The following is an 18331-nucleotide window of genomic DNA, read 5'->3' as shown; positions in this document are numbered from 1 at the left end:
GAACTTAGGCTTTTTGCTAGATCTTAAAAGAAACAATTACAAACATTAAACATCAAGATAGCTCTCTTGAGGTTCAGCTTAAAGATTACAAGCAAAACAAAAGCATCTGGGGTTAGCACAGAGGAGTCCCAAAGCCTAACAAAATAAAAGAAATAAACCTAACCACATCTTTCTAGACATTCCTGATCTACTTGCATATCTGGGTTTCAGATCAGTAGGTTCAAGGTATGAATTGATGCTTTTTTCATACCTGGTTTAAAGCTGCTTACAGCATTGCTGCTCAGTGTCTCTGCTCTCCAGAGAACAACAGATGAAGGGAAAGTTTTCCCCACCCCATTTTAAGAAGTTCTAGCCCTCCCATTGGCTCTTTTGGTCAGGTGCCCACTCCTTTCCTTTTACTTGTGGGCTTGTTAACCCTTTACGGGTAAAGCAAGTAGAGAACAGCACCAAGAGGGATTTTGTAGCTAACTGGCTGGCTGGCTGCCCACAAAAGGGAGCTATCATCCCCTCTCATTTATCACAACCTGCAACTGGCTGGATGTGCTTTAATTGTTTGCCTGACCAGTTCCACCAAATAAGGAAATTGCTGCCAGAGCAAGGATGAAGATTTACCTGCAAAGACACCTGCTTTATTTGTGAATGAATTTGATGCTTGTGAATGTGTGGCTGTGATCGTGCTGCCTGTTAACAGCAGAGAATGGGCCAGGGCTGTGCGCTTCAGTCCAACACTCCCATGCTCTTGCACTGCTACCCTCCATTAGCTCTGGCAATACATCTCTACTCACCCTGGTATTCCAGACCTGGGCCCCCCTCAGATCTCCCAGTGCTTCTCCATCCTGACCAGAAACAACCTCGGCTATTTCACGATCCAGTCCTGCAAGGTGCGTGCCTACCTGTCACTGTGGCCTGAATTCAGCCCCTCCCTTCCACCTGCTTTCAAGGTGGTATAGAGACAAAAATGTGTGTGTTTTGAGGAGGGAACAAGAAGTAGGAGCCTAAACCTGAGGGATTTAGCTGTAGAGACGCATTAAGTGGGCCAGGTAGCACCAAATACCAGCATGAAATCAGGTGAGCCCCGGCTACCTAGGCAGCTGATATATCCCCAGAAACCTGATCCACTAGGTACATGAGGAAACTAGCAGGTCAGGTATTACACACCCAAAGTAATTCCCTGGCGGTGATTGTCTGGGCTTGCACCTATTGGTAGCCATCCCAACTACCAAACACAGGGGGGAGGACCTGCAAGGACCGTCAGGAATAGACAGGCTTCTCTGTTCTTCTCTGCTAGAGAGAGCCAGGACTGGAATGAGATTCACGTGGCACCACCTCTGTACTGCAAGTTCTTCACCTTGTCCTGCCTAGAGGTTCCAGGGCTAATCACCAAATCCTCTCCTCTCTCCAGGGAGCCAATGGAGGAATGTTGTCACTGGTTTCCTTGGACTGGCAGCCAGGGATGGATTGGTGAGCCTGCCAAGAGCCTCCAGCCCTGCACCATGTGGTGGATCTGTGGTTTTGCACTCAGTGCACCTTGTGCAAAGCTGCAGATCCTTCACACAAAGTAGAGACTCAAACTGTTGGCAGGGCTACAAGCAGCCTATGCCTAACCGGCAGCCGATCTGAGCAGCCCCTGATAACACAGGAACTTTATTGGCAGTAATCAGCTGACAGTCCTGCGGCTGCTACTGGGGCTTATTTCTCACAGTCCAGAGTTCTAGCACCGTTGCTCTGTGTGATGGGGGCATGTAGAGACCCTGCCCAGAGACTGGCCAGGGAAAGAGCTAGAGGTAGGACAACATAGTTAACTGCCCTGAGTGCACTGATTTGCAGCACGGCAGCGCTTGACCCACTGTGGCGTATGTCTCAGCTCCTGACTGCCATGGAGATGGTCTGTGGGGAGCAGGGAGGCTGTGTCTGGCAGGGACAGTCTTGAAGAGGAAGGAGCTCAAGGTAGAGGCCTGGAGCTGAGGAGAACTGGGGAAGCCTCTTCTTCCTCTTTGGAACTTGGCTCTGTTTGGATTCTGGCTGTTGGCTCAGGCCCGTTTCTTATGGCGTGGGCAAACCAGGGAATTAAAATACTATAAAATGGCTGGTTTCACAAAAGGCATATATTAATCCTGGGGCTTTTCAAGGGGCCTAAGGGAGTGGGTACCTGAATACCATTGAATTTCAGTGGAATTTGGGCCCCTAAATCAATGTGTCCTTTGAAATTCCCAGCCTCCACTCTTGGAACAGCTCCATGTATACTATGCAGCCCTTACAACAAAGCAGTTAGGAAAGGAAGACTTGGGCAAACAGCTGAGATTCTGGGGACTAAATGGTCCGGGGAGACAGGGATATAACTTCCTAGGTAGATCTGTTCCATTGCTTTTGTCTATGAAAGGAGCATAAATCTGACTTGTGCTTCCATTTTGTCGTCACATTACAGGTTGCTTTGAGCTCAGCAAAGAAACTGGCTGGTCAGGGCTAAGCCTAAGCCTGTCCATGGAGGGAGGCTGCAGTGAAAGGGTAGGGATCCCCACAGTTCCTTTTCTGTAGTCTGGTCTCTTTCTCCTTGTTGCCTGTTCTGGGTTTATCTTGCTCCTTGAAACCCCATTAAGAGGACAGATCTGAATTAACAGAGGCAGGAGAAGAGGGGAAGCGAGGGATTGGGGATGAGATGAGAGGTAGGACAAACAGAGGGAGAAAAGAGGAGATGAGCGAGAGGAGCTGGTGGGGGAGGAAGTGAGAGAATGAAACCGCTTTCATGTGGAGAGTCACTGGAGCGAATTGCTCCCCACACCTCTCTGGGCCAGGAGATAGCTGTGTCAGGAGTGTATTTCTGCAGCATGCTCCCTTTTGTGAGGTGAACTTTCTCTGCATTGATTTTTCCCAGAGAGCTGGAAAGGGGTGGGATAAACCACAGACACTGAAGTTCCTCTGGGCCTGGGAATCTCAGCACTATGGACAGCAGCTTGTAAACATGATCATTAGCAGAGTGGCTCTGAAGCTCAATGAGCCTGAATCTTGTGGATGAGGGAGTGGGGAGGGATGTTTATATGGACATGGGTCCCAGTGCTGTCTATACTGCTCCCTCCGGTCTCAGATGGGGGTCCTCCCCACTCCAGATGGGATCCCAAGCATCCCTGTCCCTCTGCTCGGCTTGACTGGAGGCATGAGACTCTTCCCCCTGCTGTGAGAACATTGTATTTCAATAGCCCCCCTTTGTGGCCAATCAGTGCCACCCTTTGCTTGACTACTGTTCCTGTTGAATTGTTGCTGCCCTCCCTTCTCTTCCCTGGGGCTCAGCGTGCCACTTCCCCAACCTGGGAACATGCTGCCAAATCTACCATTTCACTCTTTTACGGCAGCTACCACCATGGTGGAGTCACTCTATCCCCCTCCCCATCCCCTCAAAACAAGGGGCCTGCTATAGCAGCAGTCACATCTGAGCACCACCCTGAGGTGAGAGCTGGCTGCGCTGCTGCCAAGCAGGACTGGGAGTGTAATGTTGTGACCCAATGACTCCAGCATCTGATTAGAATCTCTGAGCCAGGCTGGAGTTTTCAGGAGGGCTCAGCGCCCGTAACTTGGATCTGTTTCCTCTTTGTACAATGGCTCAAACCAGAACCTCCCCCCCCAACACCCCCAAAACTTTGGTGATGTTCAGCTCTAGATCTGGACTTTGCATCACTGGGCCATCACTCCTGGTTATTATTTATTGATCAAAGAGAAGGGAAGCACTAAAGCTGAGTTGTTTGTTGGGGGAGGAAAGGTACCCGGAGGGTTCATACTCCAGCTATCATCTCTGCAGTTGGCTCCTCAGCACAGCACAGAGATGCTCCCCACAGACTCAAACTCCAGAATTTTTAACAGGACAAGTTTTAGTGCGAAACCTGATGGGTAAACATGGGCAAATTGCCCTAAAAGTCACAACACTGGGTTTTTTTTCATCATCTGAATAGTGAGGGCCTTTGATTTCAGTGTCATTTTGAGCTGCGTTCTTTTCTCAACAGTCTTATTCCTCCACCTGAGGGATTGGACATCGGGCCCTTCCCCTGTGAATGGAGAGTAATCATGATAGGGAACGCCTAACCTTCCTGCCCCCGCACTGGAGAGGGAACAAGCAGTAGGAGCTGGAGTGTTCAGGCGTGCTGCTTCTAATAATAGGACCAAGAACACTGATGCTTGGAGAGGTTTTCAGACCAGAACAAGAAGCCAGGTGGATGCTCAGAAATAGGAAGGACAAAGGGAAACGAAGGACATGGAGAAACTGAGGTGGAGGCATGATTGCTTCAGAGAAGCAGGGCAATAAACTGGCCAGGTGCATGGAAACCCAGGGGCCCTTATGTCTGCTGTAGCAGACAAGAAGTCTAACCCAGTCTCCTGTTTCCAACAGAGCCTAGGGCTGGATACTTCTGAAAAAGTCCTAAGACTTCGAGTGTTATAGTAACTATAACTATATAGGGGATGTTTCTGCCTGACCTCACCTGCTGAGCAGCATATGCCCTGAAACTTGCTAATTGGTAGCCCTTGTATTTTTTTTTACCCTGGTGAGTGTCACTGCAGATGCTAGTCTTATTTATAGAAATTGCAGCTCCTTGCTTGAGCGTCCTCAGGCTGTCCTGTCGCAGCAGTCCTGACAGGTTAATTGCACACTGCGTGAAAAGGTATTTCCTTCCATCCCTTCTGATTTCATTGAGTGCTCCCTTTTTGTATTAAAGGTCAAATAAACAAGAGCGCCTGCCTGGCCTGCTCTATGCTACTCATGATTCTCTCCTCATTATTGTCCATGTCTTTTTGATATTCCCCTCTCACCACTCCCTCACCCCCAGATCATGTGAGTTGTCACTCTAACCCTGACATACAAAGCAGCATTTAAAAAGTAGCCCACCCAGGATCTCGCACAATGCAACACTTCTGGTATCTCTGGCATGGCTTTGCTAATGGTTTGAGTGCTTTCTGGAGGTCACCTTCGCTGGAGGGCATCCTTGTTTGCTTGCACATGGCTTTACACCCTGCACTGGGGAAAGAAAACAGTTAACAAGACTGAAAGGAGACTGTTTCTCTCCTGCAGTGCCTGGCATAGGATTTCACTGAGATGGTCTGACTCCACCATGTTCATTATGCCATCTCATCTGCTTTTAACCTTCCGTGTCCACGCCTGTGCCTTTTTAATAATAACCTCATCAGCGAACATGTGGACAGACTGTGCTTTTACTAGCCAGAGTCTGGCTGATGTCATGTCTCAACTCAAGAATTTTCCTGATTCCCCTTGGGAGATGGCTGCTAATCAGAAGCTAAAATATACACTTCTGGGTCATGTGCTCTGGAGTCAAGGGTGAATGAATTGGCATACCAGGCTTCACTGCCAGGCAGACAGCAACCCACCAAGGTAACAACATCCCGCCTTAGGGTTCCAAGAGGAAATGACATCGCTAGAAGGCAGGAAAATGCATTGTGCGGGAATGGTTCCCTGTTAAAGATGTATGGGGAAGCCTCAGAGCAGTGGAAATGTCTCATTACTCTGACTGGACAATGACTGCGATGAGCAGATGTTGGCATTTGCCAAAAGGGAAAAATCACAAAGCCAAGGGGAAAGGGTGAGAAGGCAGCAGGAGATCAAAGCACCGTAGTCATTAGCCAGTTAATCCCCTAAACATCCCTGTAAGACTACATCTCTGATCGGGGGAAATGGAAGGTTAAATGATTTGCTCTAGGTCAGTGGTTCTCAAACCTATTTCATCATGCCCCATGCCCCCCTCACTTCTTTGTGTTGGTAGTCCAGCCCAAACTCCTTCCTGCCAGGCAGTAAGTGCAGACTACTGAACTCCATAGCCCCTAACACCGCTCCTTCTCCCAGGGAGTGACTGGAAACTACTTCCCCTGCAGCCCCTTTCTGCTGCCAATTTCCTGGCTTTATACGAGCCACACCTGTTCCTTCATAGCTGGGCTCTAACTTCAATCAGGTTTTCAGTCCCAAGCTCTCCCTCAGGAGCAGACTATCAGGTTAATGGACCTCACTTCACCTGGTCTGCCTTGAGTGGGGGTGGACACCTCATCATAGGGCCCCCTTGTGCCAGGTGCTGTACAAACACATAGGGTTAGATTGTCCCCGCCCCAAAGAGCTTATAATCTAAATGCACACTATGGATGAAGAAAGGGAGGGGAAACAGTGGCAGAGAGCAGTAAAGTGGCTGGCCCAAGGTCACAGAGTAGGTCAGTGGCTGAGCTAGGACTAGAATCCAACTCACCTCTCTCCCAGGCCACTGCCGCAGTATAAAGTGGGAAATGCGTGTTGTTTGGACTTCACAGCCTTTCCATTCAACTTGGTCTGATTATTCGTAGCAGCATTAACATTTTCAGTATGTTTCATTTGCAGAAAATACTGGCATTCTCCAATGGCCGCAATAATAATTCCAAATCTCCAAGGACGTTAACCAAAGACTATTCAATAAAGTAGATCAAGGGTCTGCTTTATATTGACTCTGAGCTCAAGTCCCATTAAGGGTGTACTTTTATTAAAACTATTTACTTTTCCCCAACAATACAATTTATAGATTGAATTAATTCTTACCACCTTTCTAGAGCAAGAAAAGCAAGCAACCGAGCAAGAAAAAGAAAGAGCCGATCCTAAGTATTTAACTGGTAAACAGAAAAAGAATAGTCCAGTCATGTAGGAGCTGCTCCAAAGCCCCCTGAGGTCAGGGGAAAGATTCCCATTGATGTCCATGGATTTTGGTTGAGGCCCATGAAGACATAGGAACACATCCTCAGCCACTGTAAATTGTCAAAGCCCCATTGAAGTCAACAGAGCTATGACAGTTGACACCAGTGGAGGATGTGCCCCACAGAGTGGGAGTTCTGGAAAAATCCCAGCGTTGATCTCAATGAGTATGTCTACACAGGGATAAAAGATATGCAGCATGGACGCAGCTGGCCCAGGTTCCTAGGGCTCAGGCTAAGGGACTAACAGTTGCTGTGTAGCCATCCTTACAGGGTCCCAGAGCTCAGGCTCCAGCCTAAGCCCAGACATCTCCACAGCAATTTTTCAGTCTGTGAGCCCAAGTCCGCGGATCCAGGCCAGCAGTGGGCATTTTTACTCCCAGGGTAGACATACACAATTTTTCTTCAAAGGGATCAGATGCATTGTGCTTTGGGGGGAAAAAAAAACATAAGGGGGTCAGATGCACAGCTGGTGTAAATCAGCATAGCTCCACTGAATTCAAAGCCAGCCGCAGCAGAAAAGGGATGATCGCTGAAGAGTCATCACAATAGGAGAACAAGAGTTAGATTGGTTCCCTGACCCAATGCCAGTTCAGAGCCCCATGTGCAAGAAGGGCAATGCTAGCCCTTGTTTAACTGGACTGTGTGCACAGCTAGCTATCCCTTTTCTAAAGGTTGTTTGTGATGCTCTCTAAGGATCTGTGCTGTTTTTTAATGTGTGAGTGAATTTATGGGTTGCTGAAAGTCAGAGATGAATCGCACTACTTGACCCAGACATAGTGCAGACTGGAAGTGCATAAACTTCCCCCATAGGTAGCTGTGCCAATGTAGCTCTGAATCAACCGGCAGCACATCTGGCTATTCCAGTACTGGGATTTTGTATGCAGTTCTGCCAGTTCACCTCCATCCTGGCCTGCTACTTCCCCCTTTTATTCCAGCTCTGCACAGAAAAACCCTAGCATGGCTAATGTGGTTGTGAAGAAGAAACAAGTGGAGCAACAGCTCATGCATTTAATAGGCCTCAAGTGTGCTGCTGATTTTAAAGTGTTTTGCTGAAGTGTCATGCCAGTGCCCCATGGTTGGAGGGGGGTGAGGATGGGATGCATCAGGTTTGAAGATTTCAAACAAGGTCATACATTTTGAGTCCAAAAAGCATCTTTAGTTCTTATTGCTGCTTAATAAGTAGGTTATGATTGTCTTGTGCGCCCCTATCAGGATCAGGGCCCCCTCATGCTGGGTCTAGACAGCGTCCTTCCCTGGAGAACTTACAGTCTAGAGAATTGTACAATGCAACTTTATGTTCTAATAAAAGTACTTAACAACATAGTGCTTTAAAGCACTCTTGGAAGATTAACTAACTAATCCTCAGCACAGCTCTGGGGAGTGGGGAAGCACTTCTGCTGAAAGAACTTGACACAAAGGGAGGACTCCTGGCTTTCCTAGGTCTACACAGCAAGGCAGGACTGAATTCCGAGAGGCATCCAAGGCCCTGTCTACATGGGAAAATTGCAGCAGTTTAACTTAAATTGGTTTTAAACCCATTTAGTTAAAACAGTATAAATCCCTATGTGGATGCTCAGTTTATTTTGACTTGGCTTAAATATGTTCCCAATCTATTTAAAATAATCCGTAATAACCCATTTTAAATCAAATTAAGACTGTCTACACAGGTTTGCACTGGTTTAACTAAATGGGTTTAACCACTGATTTTAATGTCTTTGCTTTGGAAGTGAATTAAGCTAAATCAAATTAAGGTCACTTTAATTCTGAAGGAGAGTGTCTACGCAATGGTTTAATATAGTTTAACTAATCCACTTTCAATTTCAATAGTTATTTTGGTTGAATTTTCTTGAGTGTCCCCGTGTAGACAAGCCTGAAATTGAGATGGTGCAACTTTCCCATGTTGACAAGGCCTACATGAGTCAAAGCTGCTGTAATCCATCCTTTCTTCTGGCCAGCTCATCACATCTACTCAGCTGCTCTTAGACTCCTGTAGGCTCAGACCTGCTAATTGATATGTAATTTATGCCCCACCTATATATTGCCTTGAATCCAGCCCACAGAGTCTAAGACAGTCTGAGCCTGTGTAATGTACACATCCAGGGCCAGCAGAGAGAGGCATAGCATGAAAAGCAACTAAGGGCAAGTCTACACTACAGTGCTACATCAGCACAGCTGTACTGATGCAGCTGTGCCACTGTAGCGTGTCTGGTGAAGCACTCTCCGGTCAGCATAATTACTCCACCTCCGTGGGAGGCAGAAGCTCTGTTGGCAAGAGACCGTCGCCTGGCAACATAGCACTGGTGTGGACGGCGCTTAGGTCGCTGTAACTTGCATCACTCATAGGGGTGTCTTTTTCACACCCCTGAGTGTCATAAGTTACATCAACTTAAGCAGTAGTGTAGACCTACCCTAAGAGAAGGTGTCAGTGGATTACATTACAGTAAAATAACTTCCACCCTACTTTAACTTACAGCTTCTTCTAGCTCCTTAACATAGAGTCCCTTATACACCTGGGCAGTGGGTATAAGTAGGTCTAAGATAAGGGCACTGAACAGTGTGAGTTAAGATAATAGAAGGAGGGTGGGGGTGGTCTGAACTTGGCCTTCAGTCTGTAAATTACAACATTTTAGACTCCTCTGCGTTCACGGGGTCAGATTCCGAAGTGATCTGCAAGAAAAGATATAAGGTAGAGACTGTAGGGTGTGAGTCTTAACAGAAGTAATTTACAAAAGAACCAGGAGAAGGTGTGAATTACACCAGTTTAGAATCCATTAGAGTCTCCTCTGAATTTGGCCCCCATTGTCACAGCTGGGATTAGAATTCCTGGCTCCCAGTCCCACACTCAACCCCCTGCTGTCTGCCTTGCATATAGTACCCTTCAGAAATGCATTCCCTAATGCTCTGCAGAGATTAGCACCGGGAAAGGTGAGGGTGATGGCGGATGAGAGGGAAAAGAGGTTGGCAGTCAGTGAGGAGAAAAGATGGAGGGAGGTTTCCGCAGAGGAGAAGGCTCTCTCTCCTACAGCACGGGTAGGGAGTTGTGAACAGGGACAGGAAATGGCAAAGTAATGGAATATGTATTATTTTGCCTTCAAATAACTAGCTCAATGACAGGTTTCAGAGTAGCAGCCGTGTTAGTCTGTATCCGCAAAAAGAACAGGAGTACTTGTGGCACCTTAGAGACTAACAAATTTATTAGAGCATAAGCTTTCGTGGGCTACAGCCCACTTCTTCGGATGCATATAGACTGGAACATAGCTAATTCCAAAAGCAATTCATTCAGCTATCTACATATACACATTTGCTTCTGGGCTGAGACTGTGCATATGAAATTTTGGCTGGCAGGGTAATTTGGGAGAAAATAAGTCATTTTAGAAGGAAACTGCCACCTCCACTAGAACTACAACACTGCTAGCCTGAGTCTCTAATATACGCCAAGGCTGCTTGAGGACAACCTTTTCTCTCCCCCTCTGCATTTCCTGCTTGTTATGTGTTTCAGACGCTCCGTGGTGTTGGGTAATGTGTATAGTTTTGCTTGAGCAGTGGATACAGACCACACCATATGGATCTCAGATGACACGATAATAATTCCAAATGTAGCTTAGCAGCCTGAAATAAAATTGGTCACTGAGCTCAATTACCATTTCATGCATATGCAATGAGGAGACATGTTCTGCGCGGCACAAAGGAAACTGTAGATTGAATGCCATCCACCCACATGTTAATTGCATCACTTAACACTGTATAGGCAGCCCTGATCCTCTCCCTTCTCCACTCCTCCTCTTCCCAAATATCCTGCCTCAGCTACACGAGTAAAGCAGGCATGGGCAGCCTTCTGGGAGCCGGCCTCCGCTAGCATCGACAACATTGACACAAGAAAAGAACAACGACTGGCAGATGAAATGGAGCAGAGTGGCATAAAAGCAGCTCCCGGTGATGGGATTGATTGAGTGTAGATGGCAGGGTGATAGGGAAGTGCTGAATGGCCAAATCAGATCTGAGTCCACAGGACTCCCAAATAAAGAATGTCATATCGCCCCATCTGGGCTTTGGATAACTACGTGTTGTCACAGCTGGAGTTTTGGTGGCCTTCAGGCAGCCAGTCTTTTCAGTGGCTGGTAGTTCTCTTTAATAGTCTCTAGCTGTTTCTTTTGCACGTCATATTGGAGCATGTGTATGTGTGGTACACCAAATATTGCCCAGATGGCTGGATTGATACTTAGCTCTTAGAAGATGTTCCACTTCTTTAGCACCTTTCATCAAGTGATCCAAAAACATATTTCACACATCAGTTAATCCTCACAATAGCCTCTGCAATATTGTCATAGGAATGTTTTGCAATAACCATTTTCCAGGTGGGGAAACTGAGGCGCAGAGAAGTCTTGCTCAAAGTCACAGAGTGACCCAGTGGCAGACAAGGAATCTGGGAATCCTGGCAGGAGAGACCCCTTAAGTAAATTGTATATGACCAGCATTCAGAGCGCAGACTTATGCTGTGTCAAGTAGCACCTGAATTTAAGATGGCTACAATACCACATTGTACTGCTAGAGCTTGAAATCTAAGCGATCTAGATGATTTCATGAGCTTTCCATCATGCAATATGGCAAAAATCCCACAGGCAGAATCTGCAACAAAAATATTTGCAAGCAATTTTTCAAATAAAATCCACACCTTTGCTTTGCTAGTACTTGTGAGGCTTGCCAGGAACAGTTGTGCATGGGGAAAGGGAAAGTTTTATGAATAATTGCGTGACTAGATCTTTACGTGAGTATTCACATCATTCACTAGCACCTTGAAAGTTCCTTGCGGGACTGGGAGTCAGCCACTGAGGAAGCACAAGGTCATGTGACTTAGATGACCAAACGCACAGAGCAAATAGGACGTTATGAATAGCAATAGTCACAGAGTGCAGTGGGTCAGGTGCCACCCGCAGGCTAAAATGTGTTTGCATAAATCATGCCTTGGCTAATTTTGAATAACAAACACATTCATAAATATCAATGTCTACCCATACAGCATTCACCAAGGAACAAAGGGGACAAACTCAGCCAGTAAATTTTTCCCTGCAAACTGTTCACCCAGCTTTGCTCACAATATCCGCTGCAATTAGATGCAAAGCTGGAATTCCCAGGAAGGCTCCGCACTCACAATCTGAATTCTTCCCATTCCATCAGAGTGTGTTTAGGGCATAAATGAGTTTCAGGCATCCCTGTCTGTCACGATGTTTGCTGGAATGGCAAATGGAATGGTTATGTTTCCATAAGTATTTTACAAAGATCCATTTTTGGCTGTAGCTCAACCCCCATCTTGGAGGGTCAGTGGACTGCTTTTGATCTGGCCCCTACCCTTTGATGCATCTGTCTCAGGTAATCCTCCCAAGTTAAAACTCCACTGGCGCTGGCATAGCATTGCACTGTGTCCAGGTACAGACCCCAGGGAAGGGCTCACAAAAGGAGGCCAGATTTTCAGAAAAGCTCAACATTTTTCACGCTGCGCTCGTTTAAAAATCTGTCAGTGTCACAACGGGAGCTGCGGGGCGCTGGCCACTTCTGAAAATCTGGCCCTGAACTCTTCGGAAAACCTTGCCACCCATGCAGCTTGAGCCCAGGCATGAATGCTGAACCCTTGCTAAACATGATCTGGATCGGCAGCCTCCTCCACCCATCTCTCACTGAGACCAGGTTCCTAGGATCCAGCACACACGATGAATCTACCATCCCTCGGCATTGCTCTTCTGCCATGATCTCATTCTCATGTGAGGGGCACATTCAACACCAATGACATTCATCACTGGTCAGTTGACAGCAGAAGGACAACATTTCAAAGCAGGGAAGATGAAGCAGAGTGTCTAGCACTCCGCTCCCCTCCCCATGTGGGGAGGACACATTTTTCAAGGTCGTGCTTCTATTTTAATAGCCAATTTTCGGATGCCGGTTCTAAACCAGTGGCCAGGGCAGCAGGGGGAGGACATGATGCAGTCATGAAAACTTGCACTGAGATAAATCAAGAGAAGGAGGGAGAGAGGTGGCAGAGTCAGACACTATTCATCATCGTCCAGGAGGGAGGAGAGACAGACACTGCCTGAGTGCATTAAGGATTTTACTGGAGTGGAGGAGATCAGGAAGGAACAGGACAGTAGTTATCAAAGGCCATTGCAATCTCATGGCTAGTGTGAAATGAGTTTGGTGGTCTCAGCCCAGTTCCTAGCAGACATGAGTCCCCATCTCAGACAGGCATATTCCCAGCTGGTACTAGGCTTGACTGGTCCATGGGCTTTGGAGGTCTACAGGTATACTGATGAGGGAAGTATGTCCCACCCTTATTCCAGGAAGAGCCAGCATTTAGTCTCCAGGGCTAGCAAACCCTTTCACGTGCATTGTTTACTTCAGTGGAATGGGAATGTAGACTAGACCCAAAGCATCTCACAAGTGTGAACGGTCAGCCTGGCTCCTGCCGGCTTGGCCTGAGGGGCGTTCTCTTTTGGCTCACCTGCTAGAATAGCTGCCTGTGAGCCATGAGGTTTCTGGTTCCTATCCCACTGGAAGGACCATGCGACTAGGATAACACACACCAGTGAATTGAAGCACTATGCTGGTCAAGATGAAGTAACTCCCTCATTTCACTACTGTGAGGCAGCAATCCGGGTCATGCGCTGACCCTGAATAAACTGCCTTTCTAGCAGGCTTTCCAGTTCCCAAGCACTCAAGAGGGTCCTCTGTGGGAAGCTGCTCAGTCACCCTGGCTGATAAAATTCAGGAGGACAGATAGTCTTGTCACTAAGGCACTGGCCTGGTACTCAGAGCAGAGCTGGGCACAGAACAGAAATTCCCTTTCTAAACATTTCATCCAGAGAACATCAACTGGGGATGTGTCACCAATGTCGGAACTTTTTCCCCTTTTGTTCTCAAAATCAGAATTTCGGCAGAATCAACCTGATTATGTGATGCCTTTTGATTTTGACAGAACTGCATTTTCCGATGGAAAACTGTTCCATCAAAGCTTTTTCCAAGAGCTGGGCTCACTTCCTGGTTCTGCCACAGACTATTCGTGTGACCCTCGGCCAGTCAGTTAATTGCTCCATGCCTCAGTTTCCCAGCTGTAAAATGGGGATAGTAATGTATCCCTGCTCCCACTCTTTGTCCGTCTTGTCCATTTAGAATGTAAGCGCTCCATGGTAGGGGCTGTCTCTTACTAAGCGTATGTGTCAGAGGGCTTTCCCTTTCCCCTTTCCCCTGGTTCTTGTCACACAGACAGGACCAGAAGTCCAAAGTTCAGGCAATGCAATGTTTATTGGGGTTAGTTCCAAGGAAGTATATCCATAGCTCTACACGCCGGCAGAGTCTGTTTCCCAGTGTTCTGTTCCCAGCTCTGACGCCTCACAGTGTTTACCCCTCCTGCCCCCCTTTCCAGCTCTGACACTGCAGAGCCTTGCCTGTGTCCCCATTCTCATTCCCTATTCCCCCCTCCTCCTTCTTAGCAGGCCCAAATATACCTGCAATGCACGCCTACAGTCCCACCCCTTTTGTACCTCATGGGAGGGGTAAGGAGTGAGGTTGTGCTACGGTCAGAGACAGGCATTTCTTTAGTCTTTTAATATTTTATACCTTCTCCCCAATCCTCCCTTGCCCCTCCTGACTGGTTGCTTGAGGTTGCCTTGAGATAGGGGTTGAGGCAATCTTACTGAGTAACACTTTAATCACTCTTATCTGTTCCCATTGTACTAACAAATCCATCTGACTAGGCAGCAACATACACAGTCTTTGTCCTTTGTTTACACATATTAGTATAAGATATAAGAGTAGCAAAAAGTCAAATCCAAAATTCTATCTCAGGCAGACAAATAAACCTATATACTAATAGTATGCACAATGCTTATACTACTATACACATATATTCTGTCTCCATGGCATCTCAACTGGTGCCGGTAGGTGCTAGGTGTAATAAATAACAGTAACATGGGCAACCCACCCATCTTCCCCTGCTCACTCCAGCTGGATGCCTTCTTCATCTTCTGTTTCCCAGGAGTTCTGGGTGTGGATCTGACTCAGTGGCCCCAAGACCCTGCACTCTGGGCTTTGGGAGCAAAGCGCTGTGTGTCTGTTCTAGGCTAGATAATTCCTCATAATAGGATATGCTCTCTTGTCTCATTTGGCAGGAATATACCATTGATATCTTCTTTGCTCAGACCTGGTATGACCGGCGCCTTCGCTTTAACAGTACCCTCAAAGCCCTCACTCTAAACACTAACATGGTGAGCCGCATCTGGATCCCAGACACCTTTTTCAGGAACTCCAAGCGGGCTGACTCACACTGGATAACCACACCCAACCAGCTGCTCAGGATCTGGAATGATGGCAAGGTGCTCTACACGCTCCGGTATGTCTCGGGCATCAGCCGCAAACGCAAAGCAACTAAATAACCCTTGCAGCTTTGTGCTGCTGTGCTGGAGCACAGAGATGATGATGCAGTTGGGTCACAGTGCAAGAAGTTCCCAGGTGCTGTGCATATAGCAAGATGATGCACTGGTATCTCAGTGCTGGGTGTCACTGGGGGGCTGTGCTGTGATCTAGCAGAGGGGATGCAGTGATATCTCAGTGCTGGGGGTTCCTGGTGCTAGTGGAGGTTACACAGCTAGACAGAGATATCAAAAAGTCTTACCATCCCAAATCAGGATGAAAATTCAAAATCGTGGACATTTTTGTGAACCAAAAATCCGTGGGGAAAAAAATCAGTTTGACTCTTTTGAAATGTTTTATTTCAATTTTGACCATTTTTACCCGAATTAGCTTAAATTTCTAAATGAGCAGTCATTTCAAACTGGAATGTTTTGTTTTAAAAATGTCAAAATGAAACATTTCAACAATTTCTAAAAAAAATATCCAAAAAATTGTTGAGTAAAAAATGTGGTGAACCTGACCCTTTCCTATAAACCATTTCTGTTTTGACAACTCAGCATTTTTTGACAACTGTTTTGCCAGAAAATTCCAATGTGGGTTTATTACACAGCTGTGTCTGAAGTCAGAATAAGCTGCATTGAGGCTGAATCTTTTGTCTCACTTCCAGGCTGACGATAGAGGCGGAATGTCTACTCCAGCTGCAGAATTTTCCAATGGACACACACTCCTGCCCACTGGTTTTCTCCAGTTGTGAGTATCAGTGCCTTAGGGTATGTCTACACTACGAAATTAGTTCGAATTTATAGAAGCCGGTTTTATAGAAATCGGTTGTATACAGCCGATTGTGTGTGTCCCCACATAAAATGCTCTAAGTGCTCTAGTCGGCGGACCGCGTCCACAGTACGAGGCTAGCGTCGACTTCCAGAGCATTGCACTATGGGTAGATATCCCACAGTTCCCGCAGTCTCCGCCGACCCTTGGAATTCTGGGTTGAGATCCCAATGCCCGGATGATGCAAAACAGTGTCGCGGGAGGTTCTGGGTACATGTCGTCAGACCCCTCCCCCCCCGTCACAGCAACAGCAGACAATAGATTCGCGCCTTTTTACCTGGGTTACCTGTGCAGACAACATACCACGGCAAGCATGGAGCCCGCTCAGCTCAGCTGAGCTCACCGTCACCATATGTCCTCTGGGTGCCGGCAGACGTGGGACTGCATTGCTACACAGCAGCAGCTGCTAACTGCCTTTTGGCGGTAGACGGTGTAGCATGAGTAATAGCCGTGGGGCTGGCAGCCGTAGGGCTGCATTGCACCAGCCCCTTGCCCTTTGGTAGGCGATGGTATATTATGACTGGTATCCGTCGTCGTCGTACTGTAGTGGCTGTCAATCATGGGCACCTGGGCAGACATGTTACTGTCTCGATGATGATGGCTACCAGTCGTAGTATACTATTTTCTGCCAATTGCCCAGTATTGTCTGCTAAGCACCCAGAAGAGGCCGAGGGCGATGCTGGGTGCTGGTGGACGTGGGGCTGGCAGACGTGGGGCTGCATTGCTACACAGCAGCAGCCCCTTGCCTTTTGGTAGAAGATGGTATATTACAATTGGTAACCGTCGTCATCGTACTGCAGAGGCTATCACTCATGCTGCACCGTCGGCTGCCAGCTTAAGATGTAAAAAATAGATTTGTTCTGTATTCATTTGCTTCCCCTTCCTCCGTGAAATCAACGGCCTGCTAAGCCCAGGGTTTTCAGTTTAATCTTTGGGGGGACCATTCTGTGTGACAGTTGTTTGTGTTTCTCCCTGATGCACAGCCACCTTTCTTGATTTTAATTCCCTGTTCCTGTACCTGTACGCCATGTCGTCACTCGGCCCTCCCTCCCTCCCGCCCTCCCTCCTTCTCCTGGTCCATCAGATACTAGTTTCGCGCCTTTTTTCTGACCAGGCGCCATAGCTAGCACTGGGATCATGGAGCCTGCTCAGATCACCGCGGCAATTATGAGCACTATGAACACCACGCGCATTGTCCTGGAGTATATGCAGAGCCAGGACATGCCAAGGCGAAACCCGGACCAGCCGAGGAGGCGATTGCAGCGCGGCGAAGAGAGTGATGAGGAAATTGACATGGACATAGACCTCTCACAAGGCACAGGCCCCAGCAATGTGGAAATTATGGTGTCACTGGGGCAGGTTCATGCCGTGGAACGCCGATTCTGGGCCCGGGAAACAAGCACAGACTGGTGGGACCACATCGTGCTGCAGGTATGGGACGATTCCCAGTGGCTGCGAAACTTTCGCATGCGTAAGGCCACTTTCATGGAACTTTGTGACTTGCTTTCCCCTGCCCTGAAACGCCAGGATACCAAGATGAGAGCAGTCCTCACAGTTGAGAAGCGAGTGGCGATAGCCCTTTGGAAGCTTGCAACGCCAGACAGCTACGGGTCAGTCGGGAATCAATTTGGAGTGGGCAAATCTACGGTGGGGGCTGCTGTGATCCAATTTGCCAGGGCAATGAAAGAACTAGTGATATCAAGGGTAGTGACTCTGGGCAACGTGCAGTCAATAGTTGATGGTTTTGCTGAAATGGGATTCCCAAACTGTGGTGGGGCCATAGACGGAACCCATATCCCTATCTTGGCACCGGAGCACCAAGCCACCGACTACGTAAACTGCAAGGGGTACTTTTCAATGCTGCTGCAAGCCCTGGTGGATCACAAGGGACGTTTCACCAACATCAACGTGGGATGGCCGGGAAAGGTACATGATGCTCGCGTCTTCAGGAACTCTGGTCTGTTTCGAAAGCTGGAGGAAGGGACTTTCTTCCCGGACCAGAAAGTAACCGTTGGGGATTTTGAAATGCCTATCGTGATCCTTGGGGACCCAGCCTACCCCTTAATGCCATGGCTCATGAAGCCGTACACAGGCAGCATGGACAGGAGTCAGGATCTGTTCAACTACAGGCTGAGCAAGTGCCGAATGGTGGTGGAATGTGCATTTGGACGTTTAAAAGCGCGCTGGTGCAGCTTACTGACTCGCTCAGACCTCAGCGAAAAGAATATCCCCATTGTTATTGCTGCTTGCTGTGCGCTCCACAATATCTGTGAGAGTAAGGGGGAGACCTTTATGGCGGGGTGGGAGGTTGAGGCAACTCGCCTGGCCGCTGATTACGCGCAGCCAGACACCAGGGCGGTTAGAGGAGCACAGCAGGGCGCGGTGCGCATCAGAGGAG

At 47.8% G+C, this 18331-nt stretch overlaps 1 protein-coding gene across 5 annotated transcripts in view; it reads left to right on the top strand.

Annotated features, from left to right (window-relative positions):
• Positions 1–18331, top strand: part of GABRE (gamma-aminobutyric acid type A receptor subunit epsilon) — an 89198-nt gene that overhangs the window by 36861 nt on the left and 34006 nt on the right. For 4 of the 5 annotated variants that reach the window (XM_054040837.1, XM_054040841.1, XM_054040840.1 and 1 more), the window contains exons 4-5: positions 14862–15082; positions 15770–15852. In XM_054040837.1, the coding sequence (XP_053896812.1) occupies positions 14862–15082; positions 15770–15852 (304 nt within the window). Of the gene's footprint in view, positions 1–2425; positions 2506–14861; positions 15083–15769; positions 15853–18331 lie in introns of all 5 variants that reach the window. The other variant, XM_054040838.1, reaches the window with a different exon arrangement.

This window comes from Malaclemys terrapin, chromosome 9 (assembly GCF_027887155.1).
Source record: "Malaclemys terrapin pileata isolate rMalTer1 chromosome 9, rMalTer1.hap1, whole genome shotgun sequence".
Taxonomy (NCBI): Eukaryota; Metazoa; Chordata; order Testudines; family Emydidae; genus Malaclemys; species Malaclemys terrapin.
Note: the sequence above shows the minus strand (reverse complement) of the source record. Positions and strands in the feature narration are given on the sequence as shown.